The sequence below is a fragment of the Ceratotherium simum genome, chromosome 16, assembly GCF_057802395.1.
Source record: "Ceratotherium simum simum isolate JZ-2026a chromosome 16, ASM5780239v1, whole genome shotgun sequence".
Taxonomy (NCBI): Eukaryota; Metazoa; Chordata; class Mammalia; order Perissodactyla; family Rhinocerotidae; genus Ceratotherium; species Ceratotherium simum.
The window spans coordinates 20,166,598-20,186,135 of NC_141915.1; the positions used below are offsets into that span (position 1 = coordinate 20,166,598).

Sequence of the window (19,538 nt, forward strand, 5' to 3'; positions counted from 1 at the left end):
CTATGATTTCAAGTAAGCATTAGTGCAACAGTTCTCCGAGAACAAACCAATGTAAAAGCTGTTGCGTTCATGAAGCATTAGCTCTAACGCAGTGTCCTGTACTTGCACTATTTCTTCATTACCCTTCTCGCTTAATCTGCCTGTGGTGCTCCATCAATCTTACACGGAGATAGACAAAAAGCATTAAACCTTCCGACATATTTAAGAAACACTTGCGACAGTGGTTTTTTACAAGTCTTTAATTAAAAAATCCAACAAAAATATATAATCAAGCATTTTACATAATGCATACATTCTTAATATCTGCAGATAAGATAAATAACAGAAGGCAAAGGCAGATATACTGTATTGCTTCTCTTTGGCAAGTCACTAATATTATCCCCTACAGAAACACAGGATACAAAAAAAAAAAAAAAAAAAAAAAGAAAAAAAAAATGCAAGCAAAAAAACCATGGTCTTAAAATAACTGTCCCTTAGTACAAACAACAAAATATTTAGCAATAATACAGTAGATGGATTTTCCAAATTGACTAAAATTTATAATACTTTATGCCACAGGGGTTAAAGTAGCCCGCTGCTTTCCAAAACTAAGGCCCGCAGCAGAAGTCAGGAAAAAAAAAAAGACACACTTTTTCTAGTTATATCCTGGCTCTGTATTTTATTTAATAATGTCACATTCAAACTCTACCTCTCGGATGCCATTTCTAAGGAAAACAAAATCCCTTCCCTACACAAAAACTGTGTTTTACTTGCAGGTCAGCTATCTGAGCCTCCCAATCAAACGCACATCTTGCGTGAGGCAATTCAGCCCTCTTCAGGCAACATCTACCATCTAACTCTGGGTCCCAGAATAAAAAAAGCTCCTTCCTCTTTACAGCGAAGATACAGATGGTGGCTCTACTGAAGCAATATATACATGTCAGCACTAAAAATTAGAAAAGCAAAGGAAGGGTCCATTTAACACACAGCAGCTTATATCTAAATATATATACAGGTATGTATGTTTTCACAGTTAAATTTTAGGAAAAAATGTACATTTCGCATGTTCAGAAATATTTCTCCTATAGTCTATAAATAATATTTTAAAAGCTCAACTGATCAAAATGCAGTACAAGAACGTATCAAATTAAATAAATCTTTTAAACCTTGAAAAACAGATACTTGAAGTCAGTAAAGCTCGAGGTTTGTGTAAAGTGTGTTATCTCAGTCCCTACTACTAGGGAAGGCAGAATCCTCTAAATACGATAGGAGAGAAACTCCAAAACTTTGGAAGGAATTGGCAGCTCCTGGACTTCTTGGGTGGGCATCACTCTCCGGATTGACATGCGACACAAATGTTGAAGGCTAGGGACTTGCCTTGGAGTGGCCCAAAAATATACACTTCCATCATGTGTCCTAAACAGAAAGAAAAAAAATCATAAGTTCAGTCACCCAAGTACATGTATTTCAACATCCTATAGCTCAAACAACTATCACCTAAGGCTGTGTATTTAGCGTCAAATTAAAATTAAAACCTAATTAAGGAGACGGTTAACCAACAATCTCCAGTATTATAAACAGCCCTTATGGAAGGTTTATTGACAATAAAATACTGCCTGCTTTGACTAAAAGCTACTTTAAATTGCGTCTCAAAGAAAACAGAAAAATTGCTTTACCCAGCAGCTAAAACACTGCCATCAGTAGAAAAGGCACAGCAAAGACCATTGCTCAAAGGTGCAACTTGCACAGGATAATCCTCATCAATTCTCCAGAACCTCACCATTCTGGAAAGGAAATAAATTGTCCAGTGAGTTTCCATTAGGAAATTTAAGGTAAAAGCAACTTTTAAAATTCAGGAAGAAATGCCACTCTGTTCTGAGTCACAAAATACACATACACACAAATCACTGCAGCAAGCGATTACTGTAAACTTGTCTTATAAAATATTTTATAGTCTACACCAATTGGTAATTTGGATCAACTCACACTTAAGAGATTATAATACATGGCTGCCTTCCCTTCCCAGTGTTCAGATCTACAATGCTCACAACTGGAAGCTTTCTTCTTACTTTCTTACACTTAAAACACAATCAGCATCTGATCTGTTTTACTGTCTTTCCAGGACATTTATAAGCCTTTTCATCTAGATAGAGTGCGTCTAGGAACAGCAGAGAACTGATATTCAGAATTTACCTCAGCAAACAAGAAAACAATGATTGCTGGCAAATAAAAAAGAACTCTCCTTATACATCTGCTAACATTCTGGAAAGATGATAATGAGTCACTTTCTAAACTGATGTGACCAAACTGCTCAATGTTATATGCATGTGCACTGTAGGGTACGAGCATGAGAAAATGGAATGGTTACACCCAGTTTCTGCTTCTTACCAGTAAGCAGCTATCTCACTTCTGTGACATTTCATCTTCTAGTCTCTATTGCAGTGGATACAAATTACTGTTTGTACCATTTATTTTTCACTTTGAAAATGTCCTTCTGCTTCAACCTTTATATTACTGAAAAAAAAAATCTGTGAGCTGAGCTAAAAGCTAAATAAAAATCTACCCAGTTTGCCTAAAAAGGAACACAGGAAAAGGCATGTATTATCTTTAGTTTACATGGATACTGTTCAGGCCAATATTCTTTAAGATATATCAACATCTCCCAAGGTCTTGTCTAGAGAAAGAGACAGTAAAACCCAAACTGCAGAAAGGCTTTTTTTTTCAGCCTTAAGAATGTTTTCATTAAGTTGAAGGATGAAAGGAAATCTTTAAAAGACAATTATAAATAGGTCAAGCTGTAATTCACACACTTACTTATCATCAGCAAGGCTTGCAATATGCAGTCCATCGTGACTAAAAGATACAGATCGTACCCATCGGTCATTTGCTCCTCCAGCAAATATTGGAGTAGGTGGGGGAAACAGGTGCCTGAGGTCAAATACACATTTTCAGTGGAAATGAGAGTCACTTCAAGAAACAAAACTATCCAGGTACAAAGTACATCTGTTTTTGAATAATGTTTAAAGTGGTCTTAACAAACATAACTGAGAAGACTGAGCAGAGCTGATATACCCAAATTAAACAAAAGAGACCTTAAAAGAATTACTAATCTCCTTTTTACAATGTGGTTTAAGACACTAAGATTAAGTCTAACTTTAGTTTTAACTATTTTTCCCCCAACATGAAACTCTAAATATAATTACCACTTCCACAGAATCATGTACTGATTAAATAAGATCTGTATCAAGAGAATCAAATTTATCTTTAGAATTTATATCTAGGGCCGGCCCGGTGGCTTAGCAGTTAAGCGCTCGCGCTCTGCTACTGGCGGCCTGGGTTTGGATGCCAGGCGCGCACCGACGTACCGCTTCTCCGGCCATGCTGAGGCCGCGTCCCACATACAGCAACTAGAAGGATGTGCAACTATGACATACAACTATCTACTGGGGCTTTGGGGACAAGGAGGAGGATTGGCAATAGATGTTAGCTCAGAGCCGGTCTTCCTCAGCAAAAAGAGGAGGATTAGCATGGATGTTAGCTCAGGGTTGATCTCCCTCACACACAAAAAAAAGAATTTATACCTAAAGCTTTGCATTATTCAAGGGCTTAAATAACACCAAAATTTTAAATTATGATAGACTGAAATTTTAGGTTTCACATGTTAATGAGTCTCCTGATTCATGTAACTTCTTAAAAGCTAGACAACTTCATCTGACAACCAGAGATGAATTACAGACTAAAATAATTCATGCTGTACCCACCCAAATTCCATCAGAATGTCTCCTGTATGTGGATCCCAGATATATACTCGAGTATCATAAGATGCAGTAGCCAGTAATGCTCCATCAGGAGAAAAGTCACAAGCTACAACATCATGGTGATGTCCTTCTAGTTTCCGGATCATGGTATATTTATCCATATTCCAAAGGAAAACCTGTAATAAAAAGGCAAATGTTATAGTTTCATTCAGACACACAGAGGACAAAAATGGCACATTTTAAACTAAAACTGCTAAATTTAATTAAGATTATATTAAATTAAACATTATAAATTACGAATAATTAAAAGAATATGCTCAGTGTCATAGATTAAAATCAATCTTTAAGTTAATTAAAGTAGACATGCAAATTCTATTTCAAATGTTTCTGTTAAATGTTAATTAAAAAATAAGCCTAAACATAAAAAAGGCAATGCAATTTAACCACAAAGTTATACTGAATCCATTTATTCCAAAAACTAATTAATTAAAATATACAGAAATAAATAGGGTTAAGTACTACAAACCCCCTTCTTTTTTTTCTTCCAGAAACTACCAAAATTTTTTAAAAATATACAGACAGAAAATGTAAGGTTAACAAATTGTTACTCCATTGGCATCTCCCTTTGAGATAATCACTTGTTTACAATAGGCTTGGGTCACCAACGTGAGCCTAGGAAGAGAAACAGATACTGCAAGCAAAGAGAATTTTCACAGCCAAATGAAATTTCTTTGGCAAACAACAAGGATGTTAAACCACATTACAAAATGAAAATGCTAATTTACGAAAATAATACAATTAACAACATTTCTGTGAATCAAGATTTGCCAATCTTACTTTTCCCAAACTGACCACAATCATTAGTCATTTTAAGTATAAAACATTTAAATTACTTTAGTACAAATTCACATACAGTTTTAGAGTCTAAAAATCAGTAGTTAGACTGTGCAGAATGGCTCTAAATAGGATTCTAATGTTTACTTCAGTCTGTTATATTAAATGTGAGCTTGGAGGTTTATAACAATCCTAATAAACTCCTGCTCTTGGAGTAAAGCAATCCTTTTTGCTACTTATTTTCTGCACAGACACAATATATTACTTCCAAAGAAAAATAAATACAAATTTTAAATTGGATCAAAGACTTAAGGTATCTCTAGCATCTCAAAGAATTCCAAAAAATAGCACAGAGAAACCATCTGAAAGCCAATTACATTACATTAAATTGGTTTCACATGTCAGACTCCCAATTCCATCACACTGGAAGATCAATTTACTCAGAGGAGTCAGTAGGTTTCACTGTGGGGGAACTTATCTTAAAAAAGAAAAAAAGAAAGAAAGAAAAGCAGAAAGTGGACATCGACCAGCACCTGTGTACGTACAGTACACCTTGCAGCCGAATGCAAGGTTACTTCATCCTATGGTAAAGGTCGCCCCCAGCCCGGTAGCCAGAGATGCCACTCTTTCTGCCCAGCTAACACCATTGTGCGCCTGTGTGCGAGTGGTGCCAGCATAACCTCAATCACACCAATATTGCTGCCACCACCTGTGACAGGGAAAGCAAGAAGCATATGGAAAACACACAGCCTAAAATAGCAATGTCAACATCTAGCTTTGTTCTTCTTATGATTTTTAAAGAAGTAAACTGAATACTTTATTCTAAACTTCCAACATTTGCAACTATCATTTTAACATACTTCTTGGCTAAATAAAATGCATTTTAACCAGCCTCCCACCCCCTATTAATTCAAAGTGTATTGTGATTATCACATGTATGGACTTCAACTATTTTCATAAATACCAGAAACTAACAGGAGCTCTTTAACTATACTAACTCAGAGCTGGCAGACAACGTCAAGAGAGTTCATCAATAAGCACAACCCTCTTAAGAGTCACTTTATACCTTATCTGTCTACAGTTATGCTATGCGAGACAGACCTTATCAAATTTCATCTATAATTCACTCTAGGACATGCTATTTTTATTCTTATTAATTTTTAAGTTACTTTTTTTCAGTTAAATGTCCAGGACCAGCTGGGACTCAAAACTTTTAAACAGCAAACTGGACAAAAAAATAGAACAACAGAGAAGAAAATAATTAGCAAGGGAATGTCTTAACATTTGGACTAGATCTCTTTTATAGCACATAGTTTCCTAGATCTTAGAACAAATAAATTAGACATACCCCTTAATTTATGAATATTACCTCTAACTAAAAGCAATCCAATTTCTCACTGCACAATCAACGACTATATTTAAGTTCCCTCATGCAAATTATCCCCCATCATGAAATAAAACATTTAAGATATTCATGACACCGAGCACAGACTTAATAGGTTACTTAGATTTAAAATGATTATGCACACATTATAATCCAATTCACAATGAATGTACAAGAACTCTGACACATACTGCTTTACTGGCTCCCACTGAACACAGCAGAGAAGAGTCAGGAGAGAATGCACAGCTGTACACCCAGTTCTGATGGCCCCTCAATACTTTCATCATGTTTCCTGAACAAAAAGAAATAACTGTGTTAATCCTAGAATCCACTTCAAATGAGTGGCATTTCAAAAATGGCAGAATCACAGAATCACAAACCTCTACAGTAGCAGTGATTTATCTATAACAAGGGTTAGCAATATACACCAACTGCTTATTTTTGTAACTCAAGTTTTATTGGAACACAATCAGGCCCATTTGTTTATGCTGTGCTACAACGGCAGAGTAACTCGGGCAGAAACAGCATGGTCCACAGGCCTAAAATATTTACCATCTGGCCCTTTAAGAAAAAGTCTGCTGACCCTTCATCTATAGAAGATAGAATTCTTTTAGTCTAATTCCTTTAATTCTACAATGAAGCAACTAAAACGCCACAAGGTTGAGACTTGATGAACATCTTCAAGATGGCTTTTCATCCTCCTTCCTTTTTGGTAACCTGCATTCCACTCCAAAACCCCTGTGCATTCAACCCAAAGCACACAATTATGCTTAAGTATATTTAAACTCAGTTTTACAAATACTTACTGAATGCCTACTAGATGCCAGGCACTGAGGATACAGCTGTGAATAAAAGAAAATCCCTACTCTCTTGGAGCTTACATTTTACCGAGTCTACATTCTTAAAACATATGCACACAACTGAAAATATGCTGAGACAAGCAAGCACCATTCGATATGCAAAAGGAAATAAAAATCAAACTGTTTTAACTGCTGGGATCCCTTCACCCCTCACCAGCTGAGCAGTCAGAACTGATAAAATGTAGAGGAGATACCTCATGGTTTGGTAATACCAGCATACTATTTACCAGCCAATGGTTACTATCCATCACCTGGAACAAGTCCCCACACCTGAGGGTTTTGTTTCCTACTACATTCAATTTAAGCTAAGCAAGCCTGTCAACCTCCAAGCTTGAGGCTGTTAGAGCACCAGCAGATCTTATTTAAACATAAGGTTTTAAAAATTCTGTCATTAGAGGCTAAGAAGGGGGAGAAGATGCTCATCTCTGGTCCTCTCAAACAAGGGAGACTCTCCAAAACTTTTTAAGCATCACAATTATCAAGATTTCAGAAAAACCTAAATACTTGACACTGACCTACCTTTCTATTATATTGGAGGGCAAATCTTTTACTTTTTACAAAATAATTTCTTAATCTACTCAACTTATTATTATGCTTATTAGTATTTACATGCTAAATTCTGGTGTATAAATCACGTTTTAATCTAAATTTTATAGATTACAAAGTTATCCATTTGTTACTTCAAAATCTACTTAAATTTTCACTAAGCAAATGAAGGTTAATAAGCCTCCCTAGGATATAGGAAATTAACACAGACCAGTTCATGTAAACCCTAAAACTGATCCAGACTTTCTCCTCAAATAGTTGATACAGATCTGTGGGGTTAGTTTCTGAATAATATCCGATTGTTTACTTAGAGTAACAGCTGGCTCCTTTTCTGGGTCACATTTATGGTTTTGTTTGATCTATACAAGAAAAGGGACCAAGGGATTAAGCAGAGAAAAGGAAATTGATCATATGCCCCCTTTAAAATAAAATGCCCCAGATGATCCCAATACTTCTCAGTAGTAATATCAAAAAACCAATTCTATTTCACAGCCTGGAAAAAAGACATACCATCATCCTTCAGGTCCCACACTCTCAGAGTTTTGTCTCTTGAAGCTGACACTAGGATCAAGCTCCCATCTGGAGCAAAAGTTAAATCTCTGACCACTTCAGTATGATCTACCAAGTTAAGGAGGAGTTTTCCTAAATGCAACGGAAGGGAGGAAAAAAGACAATGTTAATAATTTTTATCAGCTTCAATTTTTAAAAAATAAGGTCCCTCATCATTAAAAAAAGAGAGTAGAAATACTTGGACACTTCCTTAGTTTACCAAGTGTTTATTAGTGCTTTTATTATTACCTTTACAGATTCACTATTTACATTGTTTTAAAATGGATTATTTCCAGGATAGCAAAGCCTAAATTTATTAGAAAAATTAAAATGGAATTTCTGAAATGTAAGCAAAGCCTGGATCAAGTTAATATCAAGAAAAATGACATCATTTTTTAATCTTTGTATAGTATGATTTTAAAATATAAAATCAAATTTTTCCTTTTCTTTTCCTAGGCCTTGGATTACTAATGGACTATCAAACTCCCCTAAAGATACATGTTATTCCACAACAACCTAAATTTTCACACATAATCTCAGTGAAAAAATGTACTTTATTCATCTAATACTGTAAGAGATTTGTTTTCTATGAAAACCTACGTGCTTACCTTAAATTTTTTTCAAGAATCCAATCAAATTTACTGACTCATCCCTACTCAATGTCAGTATCACTGTTGTGTTCTAATGTACATATGTTTTAATGCTTATTTTAAAAAGTCCTTAAAATTTTTGAGTACATACTATCAGCCAGAAACTGAGTTAGGTAGTGAACAATACATTTACTTTTAATTGCCCAAAGAATTTAACTTCTCAACCTATCTAGTTAAACTTTAGATAAAATGTCATTAAAACCTTCAAAAGATTAGATAATGATTGTTGAAAACCAGATTTGCCTTGAAAGCCTCTAAGCTATCAATCATTGAAAAAGTATACAAGAAAGCACCTTGCCGTTTGAGGCATAAACTGAATTACGAGTTTGTGAGTGATAATTAACTAAACATTCCTTAGACATGCCCTTCCAGCTCTACTACTCTCTGAAGAGTGATCAAACAGTGTGAACTCTATTTTCCTAAAATAAAACCATGAGCTGAATATACTATTCAGACCAATTATAAAGACACATTCATAGCACCAATTCTTGCTTTTCACTAAGTTAAAATCCTCAAATCATATATTTTAACGCCCATGAGCAATGCTCTGCAGCATAAAATAAGCAGGTTTGCTTCTAAAACTATTGACTCCATACCTGTATATACATCCCATATTTTGATACGCCCATTGTTTAACCCTGTGGCAAGGAGGAGCTGATCTTGTCCAAATCTGAATCGATGCCATTCTATATTTACACAGCGACTCTGTTTTTCTGGAACTGAAGATCCAAAAGCAAGACTCCAGACTATATCACCACAGTCTATAATATGTTCACGAGGCTTATTTTTCTGACCACCATCACTATTTTGTCTTGACAATCTCAAACTGCTTGAATTGGTGATATTCTTGGTGCCATGCAAGAGACTGGGGGAAAAAAGGTCAGACTGAAATCTAGTTATTATTCTGGACTCCTGTGGATACTAAATAGTAATAAATGTTTGTTAAAATAACTTCAATATTATTATAGCGATACTGAATAACCAAGGAATCCTATAGATGGGAAGGGGAATAGTTGCTATTAGCTACGAGGGCATAACTGAATAAATTCAGATCAAAAGAAATTCTCATAGGCTGAGAAGGAGAATAAGCTCAACAATAAAGTAACTTATAACTTATTTGTTTCAAATTTTTCCTCAAAACCACCATATCAATTAGGATTCCTTTCATTAACCTAAAAGAAGTATAAACAAGCACACACAAAAAAACCCGCAATAACTTAAGATATTGTGAAGCTGACACCAGAAAATTACCTTTTAAAAAAAACCATAATCATCAGTAGTTTCCTATAACTTTCTAGACTTAAGTAATATGCAATAAGGACATTAATGAATATAACCATGAAGGTCAACTAGACACAAAAAGCAGGGAAAGATTAAATTTAGTATATGTTACATTTTGGAAAAACTTTCAACAAATATTCAAACTCAATTAAACCCAAGCAGAGGGGACTGTCAGTAAATAAAAAGTAATTACATGATCTATGCACCACTGTTATCTAATAAAATGTTGTGAAATCCAAAAAGTGTCATGTAACAAAGGTCACCTACCCTGGCACAACACAATATATACACTAACAAGGCAAATTAATCTGCCTTTTAATACACAGAAAACCTTAAAGACACACAAGTATCTGAGAAAGTGTTCTATAATGTATAAGGCCAAACAATTCTTTCCACAAATTTTCCAATGAATAGCTAATGATTAAAACACATTTATAACAGCCTACAAGGGAAAAACTTAAATATCAAAATCTTATTACTCCACACAGAGAAAACAGTAAATTCTACAAACAGATACAAAATACAAAAAAGAAAAGAGTCTTACAAGTTCCTAAGGCACTGGGACCACAGAACAAGCTTTACTGTACGGTGTCCTTGTGACCAAGCAAAGTATGAACCATCTGGAGCAAAAGCAACAGTCCAATTTTCACGACCACATTTCTTGTCGAAAGGAGCTGCTGGAGCTAAAAGTTCACCTATAGTACGTGATCTCACTAAAAGGAAAAATAAAAACACAGGATATCATATATAACTAAGAATGAATTTGAGACTGCCTTCCTATCACTTTGGGATTCACTCAACTCCACTGAGTTTTTCCCTTTTCTATGCAGACAAGGTATAATGAGTTCTATTTTCTACCCTTTGAGGAAAGATATGTGGTATAAAGACCTCTTAACGACAATAACTCAGTTAACTACTACAGCCGGCCCTCCATACCCGCAGATGTGAAAACCACGAATACAGAGGGATGACTGTATTCAGTGTATTACACCATTTTATATAAAGGACCAATCCCCCACAGAGACCAAGGGATGACTGTATCTTCAAGTTTTGGTAAAGTGATTTTCCTAAAATTTCCCAAAGCAAGAGCTTTTTTAGAAAGTTTCAATTAAAAAAAAAATTGTCAAGTAATAATAATGTAATGATCAATTAGGGCTAGCAATTACTAAAGATCTGACTTTTGCATTGCCTTATGTTTTCAGCAGATTACTAACATTTAAAATGCAAGAGACCAACAGTATCTTCCAAATTAAGTTTTGTAGTTTTCAAAAACCATAAACCACTATAAAATACAATATTATATCATTACTCAAAGGAAAGCACTATAAAATGGTTCTATATCAACTATACTTCATTAAAAAAAATGAATGTTCTGGGGTCTGGCCTGGTGGTGTAGTGGTTAAGTGTGCGCGCTCCGCTTTGGCGGCATGGGGTTCGCTGGTTCAGATCCCGGACCTACACACCGCTCATCAAGCCATGCTGTGGGGCCGGCCCCGTGGCTTAGCGGTTAAGTGTGCGCGCTCCGCTACTGGCAGCCCGGGTTCGGATCCCAGGCACGCACCGACGCACCGCTTCTCCCGCCATGCTGAGGCCGAGTTCCACATACAGCAACTAGAAGGATGTGCAGCTATGACATACAACTATCTACTGGGGCTTTGGGGGGAAAAAAAGGAGGAGGATTGGCAATAGATGTTAGCTCAGAGCCGGTCTTCCTCAGCAAAAAGAGGAGGATTAGCATGGATGTTAGCTCAGGGCTGATCTTCCTCACAAAAAAATAAAAAGTAAAAAACAAAAACAGAGACCTATTTTTTTATGATATTCATAAATATGAATACCTAATAAGGCTTAATAAGGCTTATTCTATTTTGGTGCAGCTGAGATGGACAGAAATTTTCCTCCTGATGACTTAAAATCTGCCTCCTTGCCACTCCACCCACTCTGTCCTGATTTTGGCCTAAGAGAATAAGCCCAATTCTGCTCTCACATGACATTCATATATTGAAGACGGCCGTGACATCAGCAACTAAATCTTTTCACCACGCTAAAATCTCTCGACCTTTCGACCATTCCTTAGATTACATGGTTTTAAGTCCATTCTCCATCGTCACCTTCATCATACTTTTCTGGATAAACTCCAGTTAGCCCTCATAAAAGTGCCACCCAGAACTAAAGGCAATTACTTCAGATGTGGTTTAATCAAAGCAGAACTCCCCAACCACCCCTGCCCAGCTTGTATCAATACAGCAGAAGGTGACATTAACTTCACTGGCAGTAACATGACTTTCTTAATATAAAATTCACAAAACGGGGACCCTAAGATGCCTGTGGAATGATTTTTTAAATACAGGATTTCTGAAAGGCCTTGCTGCCCCAGGTTTCCTTACATTCCTCCAAGCCCACAGTCTTATATGGGCATTTCACTAGGGTACCTATGTGCCTGGTCCCTGAATTTGCAACCCGACTAAATCTTGTTAACTTGGGTTTCTATTTAACCACATCTATCTTTTAAAATCCATAAATTTTAGGAGACAAAAATCAAAGGTCACAAATAAGGAAAGTAAGTTTGAAAACTGAAAACTGAAAAATGCAAATAGTATCTTAGAAAAGCCCTTTGTTAAACTAGATGAGTATACTTATATAACTTCCACCTCAAAAAATAGAGGACCGGCCTTTCATTCAACTTCAAGAACATATGGTAAATTAGACTAGAACTCACCTCTCCTTTAACAAGCATAAGCAAAGACTAACTTTCCCACAGAAGACTCGTTTTTTTGTCTGTATGTTAGGATCACTCTGTTTTTCTTCTTTTACCTTGGCCACAACCACAAAACTCCTCTTGCGTAGAGGATGGCAATAAATTGACAACTAAAAAACTGGTTCAAATAAAAGACCACAAAATAATAAGCTAATTCTTGACTAGACAGAAATTCAAGAAATGAGGCCACTATTTTAAAAACTGCCAAATAAATAGACGCTATACTGTGACAAGTATTGTACTAATAAGTACCTTGTGCTTCCTTGCTCGTTAGCAGGCATTTCAAATGATCTCTGCCTTTTTATCAAATGATTTCAGCACTCATGTAAATACTGACTGGTTACAATATTATAAACTAGGACAAGGTTTAAAATGAAGTGCTTTGAAAAAAAATTGTTATAAGTTAAACTTTTATTACATTACCTGCAACTGTTCAATGTTAGTATCCTACGAAACCTATGATTTAATGACCTTTGTATAAGGGAAAAGCTGCCTGCCCTCGGCAAATCAGCCACAAGATACAACGCTACATTATTAATACCTGTACAGTAGAAACACATCATCTGAGTCATTGCTGAACCAAGCAAACCAGATTTAGCTCCTTCTTCACATTCCTCCCTGCAATTTCATAACCAGAAAGGGAGGATCTGTGGTAGTGCCTCGTGAAAGAGGGCAGGAGCTCAGGGCAGTAACTCCTTGTCACCTAGATGTCTTTAATCATTCATAGAATTTTGCGTCTCCTCTTTCAATATGTACTTGAGAAACCAAACACCTATAATTAATACCCCAAAAAAGGGAAAAAGTCCGTTCTTTCTGATAGATACAAAGCTATCTTTGTATCTGTTAAACACAGAGATATCTGTGTTTAACTTTGTATCCAAATGATACTCCAAAAAAGAAACAAAAAACTGAGGTTTAAAAAAAGGCTAGAAAAGGCCCAAGTTCCTTTAGATAGATATTTGGCACTTAGCTAGTAACATTATACTACATACAGGAAATAACAATGAGACCTAAATATGCAAAAATGTTTTTGTTTTTTTTTTGTGAGGAAGATCAGCCCTGAGCTAACATCCATGCTAATCTTCCTCTTTTTTTTTTGCTGAGGGAGACCAGCTCTGAGCTAACATCTATCACCAATCCTCCTCCTTTTTTTTTCCCCAAAGCCCCAGTAGATAGCTGTATGTCATAGCTGCACATCCTTCTAGTTGCTGTATGTGGGACGCGCCCTCAGCATGGCCCGAGAAGCAGTGCGTGGGTGTGCGCTCAGGATCCGAACCCGGGGCGCCAGTAGCGGAGCACGCGCATTTAACTGCTATGCCACGGGGCCAGCCCGAGCAACAATTTTTTAAAATTAAAAATAAAAAGGCTATTTGGATGGTTCTACCTTACTTAAGCATGCTCAGAAGCTCTATCCATCCCTTAGAAGAGAGGACTGGAGGGCTGGCTCCGCTACTGGCGGCCCAGGTTCGGATCCCGGACTCTCACCGACACACCGCTTCTCCGGCCATGCTGAGGCCATGTCCCACATACAGCAACTAGAAGGATGTGCAACTATGACATACAACTATCTACTGGGGCTTTGGGGAGAAAAAGGGGGAAAAAAAAAAAAAGGAGGAGGATTCGCAATAGATGTTAGCTCAGGGCTGATCTTCCTCACAAAAAAAAAAAAAAAGGAGAAGTCTGGAAAGTTTTCAAAAAGATTCAAGATGAAGTAAAACAAAGATAAATGAAAGGCAGATCACTCACCTGTGATATCACATGCAGTAGGAAAAACAAAAACCCACTGGACTGAGAATAAGAACTTTTGAGTTCTACCTTCTACTTCAGGAAGTACTTACTTACTAGTCTTCAAGTACAGTTAAAATAAAAATTGGACATGAACTTTGTGTTCTCTGTATGTTTAAAAAAGTTATTAAAGCCAGAGTTAAAGTCCCCCCCTAACCAGCCATTCAACCTTATCCCTACAAGAACAAAAGTCCAGAATTCTAAGATAGCAGTCTCCAGATATAAAAATTCACCCACTCCAGGATAGAGGGCATTCTGGCTACTTTAGCTTCTCCCTTTCTCTAGAAATATCTCCTCCATGCATTTAGTAAAAGCACACATTTACTTGAAGAACAGGAAAATGCCAAGACTCTCTGCTCAGCAGCCACCTCAAATTTTCATTTAATGAACACAGTAATAAGTTCAGTGTTGGGTTGTCGTCTTTTTTTTTTTTTGGATCCTAAATCTATTTTATTTTTTTAAGTAAAAATTGTATATATTTAAGGTGTCTGACATGATGACTTGATAAGTTCAATGTTTCCTAAGCATAGCAATCAATACACAGCAGCCCCAACTACCCCAAAAGTCGTTCCAGTTATTTTACCTTAAAAGAAAGGATTTAAATAGCGCGAGGTGCTGTCAACTGAGTCACTGAGTCGCGTTTGCTCTTCTGTACAACAGCTTTTCTTCTGTCACTCCACCCAACCACTCTGCTCCTCCCTCCTCCTATGTGTAGGAAAGATAATGCCGCGTCTCCTCCCCCGAACTGCTGCCTTTCTTACCGCCGTATGATTTTTTAAAATATTGCTTTTTCCAGGCTGATCGCACCTCTTCGTCGCATTTCTCCTTAAAGTGTGGTTGGTATCCATGAGGACCCCTCCTTTCCTTACAGCTCAGAACACACAAGTTTAGTCTTCCCATCGTAAACTTAACTGAGGGTCCCTGAGACTTGCTCAGCACCCCCCGGTCCACTCGATGCCCCAGCCGCTGAGCCACGAGAATGCCAGAATACTAGCTCGATGAGGAAACTGGGGTCCCCAGGGGTGCGTCTCCGCCCTGGCCTCATGGTCACTGGGGCCCTGGCCACTGGGCGCCCAGATCCCCGTCGACCCTGAGATCCGCGCACCACTCCCCTCCGTGCAGGCGCACAGTAGGCGCTGCATCAGCGTCGATCCCACTCACCCCCGGCGACACCCACCCACCCGCGGGGCGCTTCCTTCCTCTCCGCTCCAGGGCTTGGCCCCGGCTCCCCCTCCTTCCCTCGGACTCAGAGACGCTTCCTCCCCAGCCTCCTCCGGGAGTCCCTGCCTCTCCGCAGCCCCCGCGCGCCCCCCAGCACCCCGCACCCACCGTCCCGTTCCTCACCGATCTCTTTTTCGTTGACCCTCGGGGGAAAGCTGGCCATCTATGGGGCACCGTCTGATTCCGGGGGAGCGATGCGGACGCAACGACAGAGAAGGGAACGGCGAGCGCACAGGGGCGTGACGCGGGCTCGGTCCCTCCCGGTCCCGGGGACGGCGGGGAGGGGCGGGGGCGGTCACGGCGGCCTCTGCCCACTGCCCCAGGAAAGTTCTGGAAGGCCTCGGACCAAACTACAGAGTCAAATACAGACAATAGACCCTGTTCCCTGCCTCACGCCTAGGGACCAAGACACTTCCTTACACGCTGTCGACGGCAAACCAGACACTAGAGACAAAATGGCGGGCGGAGCCGGTGATATCAGGGTGGCGGGGCGGGGCTTGATGGCGTCACGGCCGAGGCCCCGCCTCCCGACGCTGGGGACGTGACGGCCTCGGCCCAGCGCCCCGCCCTCCCCCGGTGCGCGGGGGCGTTGTCTAGGGGGATCCGACCCCGAGAGCGGGAAGAGCGCGGCGGCGGGGGTGGAGGGGCTGCCGCCCAGCGCAGCGGGCGGAGGTCGGGACGTAGAGTAGGAGCCTACTGGCTGCGTTTAACTCGGGCTGGTTTTCCCGGCCGGGCCTCAGCATGGTATTTATAAGTTGAGTGCCTTTGAAAAGGCAGACAGACTCGTATAATACATCTTAGCCCACAGCTTAAAGATTGCATGGAATTTAAACTGGCTGAACCGAAAAGAACACAAGAGACATTTCAGATTTTAACTCGATTTGGCCACCTCCCCAGCCCGCATGTGCTAGGGAACTGGAGGTTGCACTGATGAAGAAGACGGGATGAGAATGAACACCGCTATGCACCACACGTCTGGCCGCGACTGTTCTAGCCGGTTTTAGGAAGGGCGGAGAGGACTGGGCATGATGGCGTCCCACCCCACCACGGGACCTCCCTGGGCTGCCTTTGTCCTGACTGGTTCCTCTGCTGGACCTGCCCTGGGGCTGCAGCGAGGCTGGTGGTCAGCGGTCTCCTGGCCGCTGGCCGAGGCAGACCCCACCGTGCCAGCTCAGAAGCGGCCCTTCCTGCACCCAAGGTCTAGGCCCCCGGGGGGCAGCTAGCTGTTCACACAGCAGGGCTGATAAATGTGTCAGTGTCTGCCAGAAGCCAAGTTGTTCCCGTTTACAGATGACATATTTGCATTTTCATGGGCCCTTCTGTGGACTCTAAATCTTATTCCAAAGGAGGACATTTAAGGCTGGGAATTTCAAATATGCGGCAGATACTGAGGGGAGAGGAGTTGCATAGCCAAACTCTTGAGAGATGTCAAATGACAACACGTAGGGTATGTCTACTTCATCTTTTTCTTTGCCTGAGTGATAATAGTGAAATGTTTAATGGCCAATAATAAGAAATCATCCCCCCTCCTTATTAAAAAAAAAATCACTTTGTTACATTCAGTTAACATGTTTATTCACAGCTTACTCTGTGCCTGGCACTGGGGCTCGTTGCTGAATATTTAGAGCAGAACAAAAGAAAATTTTTAATGCAGTCTTGTAGCTCATATACCAACATTTCTATCAGTCCCTGTTAATTCTTTTAACAAACTATTACTTGTGTTTACTTGCACTATACCATACAAATTCATGGAAAATACCAGTTCTTGAATGTCTGTGAATTATTTTGGTGCCTTTTTCATACAACTATTGAATTCCACAGTAGTTTACTCCTGCAAGCCAACAGACCTTCTGACCATTTTCTCAACTGGCAAAGTATGACAGTGGAATGAAAATAACTTTATGATTTGTGTACTCATTAGTGATAATATCTAGTGTTTATTGGGTCCATACTACATGCTAGACTCTGTTCATATAAGTTCTTTGGTGGATTAACCCATTTCATGCCCACAACAGTATAAGTGGTGTAATTAATCATTCATATTTTACAGACACTTAGTGACTTGACAACAGTCACAGAGTTACTAAGTGGCAAGCACTAGATTTGAACCTAGGCTTGTCCGACTGCCCTGCCCTACTTCCATGCTACCTTGTCTCTTATAAAGGAAACGTAGCTTGAAAAGCAAATATATACCCGTCATTTCACATCTATGTTTGTTATTTTAACGTCAAATCTGAATGGCCATCTTATCCCCTGCACATCCCATAAAGTTGGGGTTCTCCAGAGCTCTGTCCTTTGCCCACAGTTTTTTTTTTTTTTTTTTTAAGATTTTATTTATTTTTATTTTTTCCCCCCAAAGCCCCAGTGGATAGTTGTATGTTGTAGCTGCACGTCCTTCCAGCTGCTGCATGTGGGACCCGGCCCCAGGATGAACGGAGAAGCGGTGCCTCGATGTGCACCCGGGATCCGAACCCGGGCCACCAGCATCGCAGCGCGCGCACTTAACCACCAAGCCACAGGGCCGGCCCTGCCCACAGTTTTTTTCTTCTTTTTTCTCCTTGGGTTATGGCAGCCTCTCTTGGGTTTAACTATCAGCCGGATGTGAAGACTCTCAAGTCCAGACCTGACTTCTCTCTTGAGCTTAAAAGTTACATATTTGAATACTTACAATAAAGCTCAACACGTCAAAACTGAGCACATCATCTTCTCTCCCAAACCTGCTCCATCTTTTATATTCCCTGCTCTAGTGAACATGTCCACCCACTCATCCCAGCCAGAGGCCAGTCTTCTTAGACTCTTCCTCCTCCCTCAACCACACGTGAAATCCATCAGTCCACAAGCCCTGCCAGTATTTTCTCTTAAATTGTTCTGGAGTCTGTCCTGTCTGTTCCAGTTCAGCGGCCTTAGTTCAAGATCTTGTCATGTCTTCTCTCTTAACAATCCTTTATAACCCAGCACTCTGAGAAACCACCACCAACACCTTGGTGTAGTTCCTTCCAGTCTTTTTAAAATTTCCCAGCTGTATGTCGTTCATTATTTAGCCTCCCTGTGCTTCAGTCTTCTCATCTATAAAACGGGGATAGTAATAATACCACCTTCACAGTTTTGAGGATAAGTGAGTTAACACAAGAAAAGCATTTAGAACAGGGTCTGACACAGAGTACTATGTAAGGGTTATACTATTTTTTTATATAGTAATCCAAGCTAACTGCAAAATTGAAAGATCAAAATCTCATAAAAATAAGGGATTGGCAAAGAGCCATAAAAATAGCATTAACTGTATGTATAATCAAAATAATAAAAGGTCTGGAAAGCATTAATTTCCAAAACAAAGGTGATGCAACCACTAAAGACTCATTCTTTTGAATCTCATTCTTGAGTTACTCAGAAAACATTGCTGCTGTGTGGTTATTTGCTAAGGTCAATTTACTCATAATTTTTGTTATGTGGATATTATCTCTTTCAAAATTTTTGAACCAACATTTACTATCTTGAAGTGGAAGTTTTTTTTTTTTTTTAATTTGCATCCTCCTTTATTCCATTTTCTCCCATCTCAGCAAAAAGTTGTATCAACAGTCTGGCATTTTCATATAGTTATACCACTTAAGGGTATGTTTTTTCTACACCATTTTCTTATACTGACAAGGAGGTACGTAAGCATAAAAGAGGGGGAGCAATAATTTCTACATTCTTTTGTTCAAGGAGAGTAAATATAATGATGCATATGTAAATAATTAGCATTTGAGTAGACGACAATATGAAAGTTGTATCTTGCCTTTTTTCTTTCATATTATAAAATCATATTTTTCTATGTTGATAAACACTTTTCACCACATCATTGTAGGTAAACTTAACTTCATTTGGAGGTGAACTTCTTCCTTTCCTCCCCTGGAATACATAATACTTAATAGTGCAGAAAGGTGGGTTTCTCCGGTA

General features: G+C 39.1%; 1 protein-coding gene across 2 annotated transcripts; it reads right to left on the minus strand.

The window, feature by feature from the left end:
• Positions 1-221: 221 nt before the first annotated feature.
• Positions 222-16,042, minus strand: WSB1 (WD repeat and SOCS box containing 1). Of its 2 annotated transcripts, none has more exons than XM_004441914.3 (9): positions 15,726-16,041; positions 10,386-10,554; positions 9,157-9,425; positions 7,872-8,003; positions 6,147-6,247; positions 3,741-3,913; positions 2,794-2,907; positions 1,656-1,763; positions 222-1,395 (listed from the first exon to the last, which is right to left on the minus strand). In XM_004441914.3, exons 1-9 carry the CDS (start codon positions 15,763-15,765, stop codon positions 1,236-1,238), a joined length of 1,266 nt encoding a protein of 421 aa, XP_004441971.1. In that variant the 5' UTR covers positions 15,766-16,041; the 3' UTR covers positions 222-1,235. The 2 variants fall into 2 exon arrangements, 1 of the variants encoding a protein (XP_004441971.1); XR_015554671.1 differs by lacking the exon at positions 222-1,395 and adding an exon at positions 2,368-2,493 and having other exon boundaries at positions 1,658-1,763; positions 15,726-16,042.
• Positions 16,043-19,538: the final 3,496 nt, after the last annotated feature.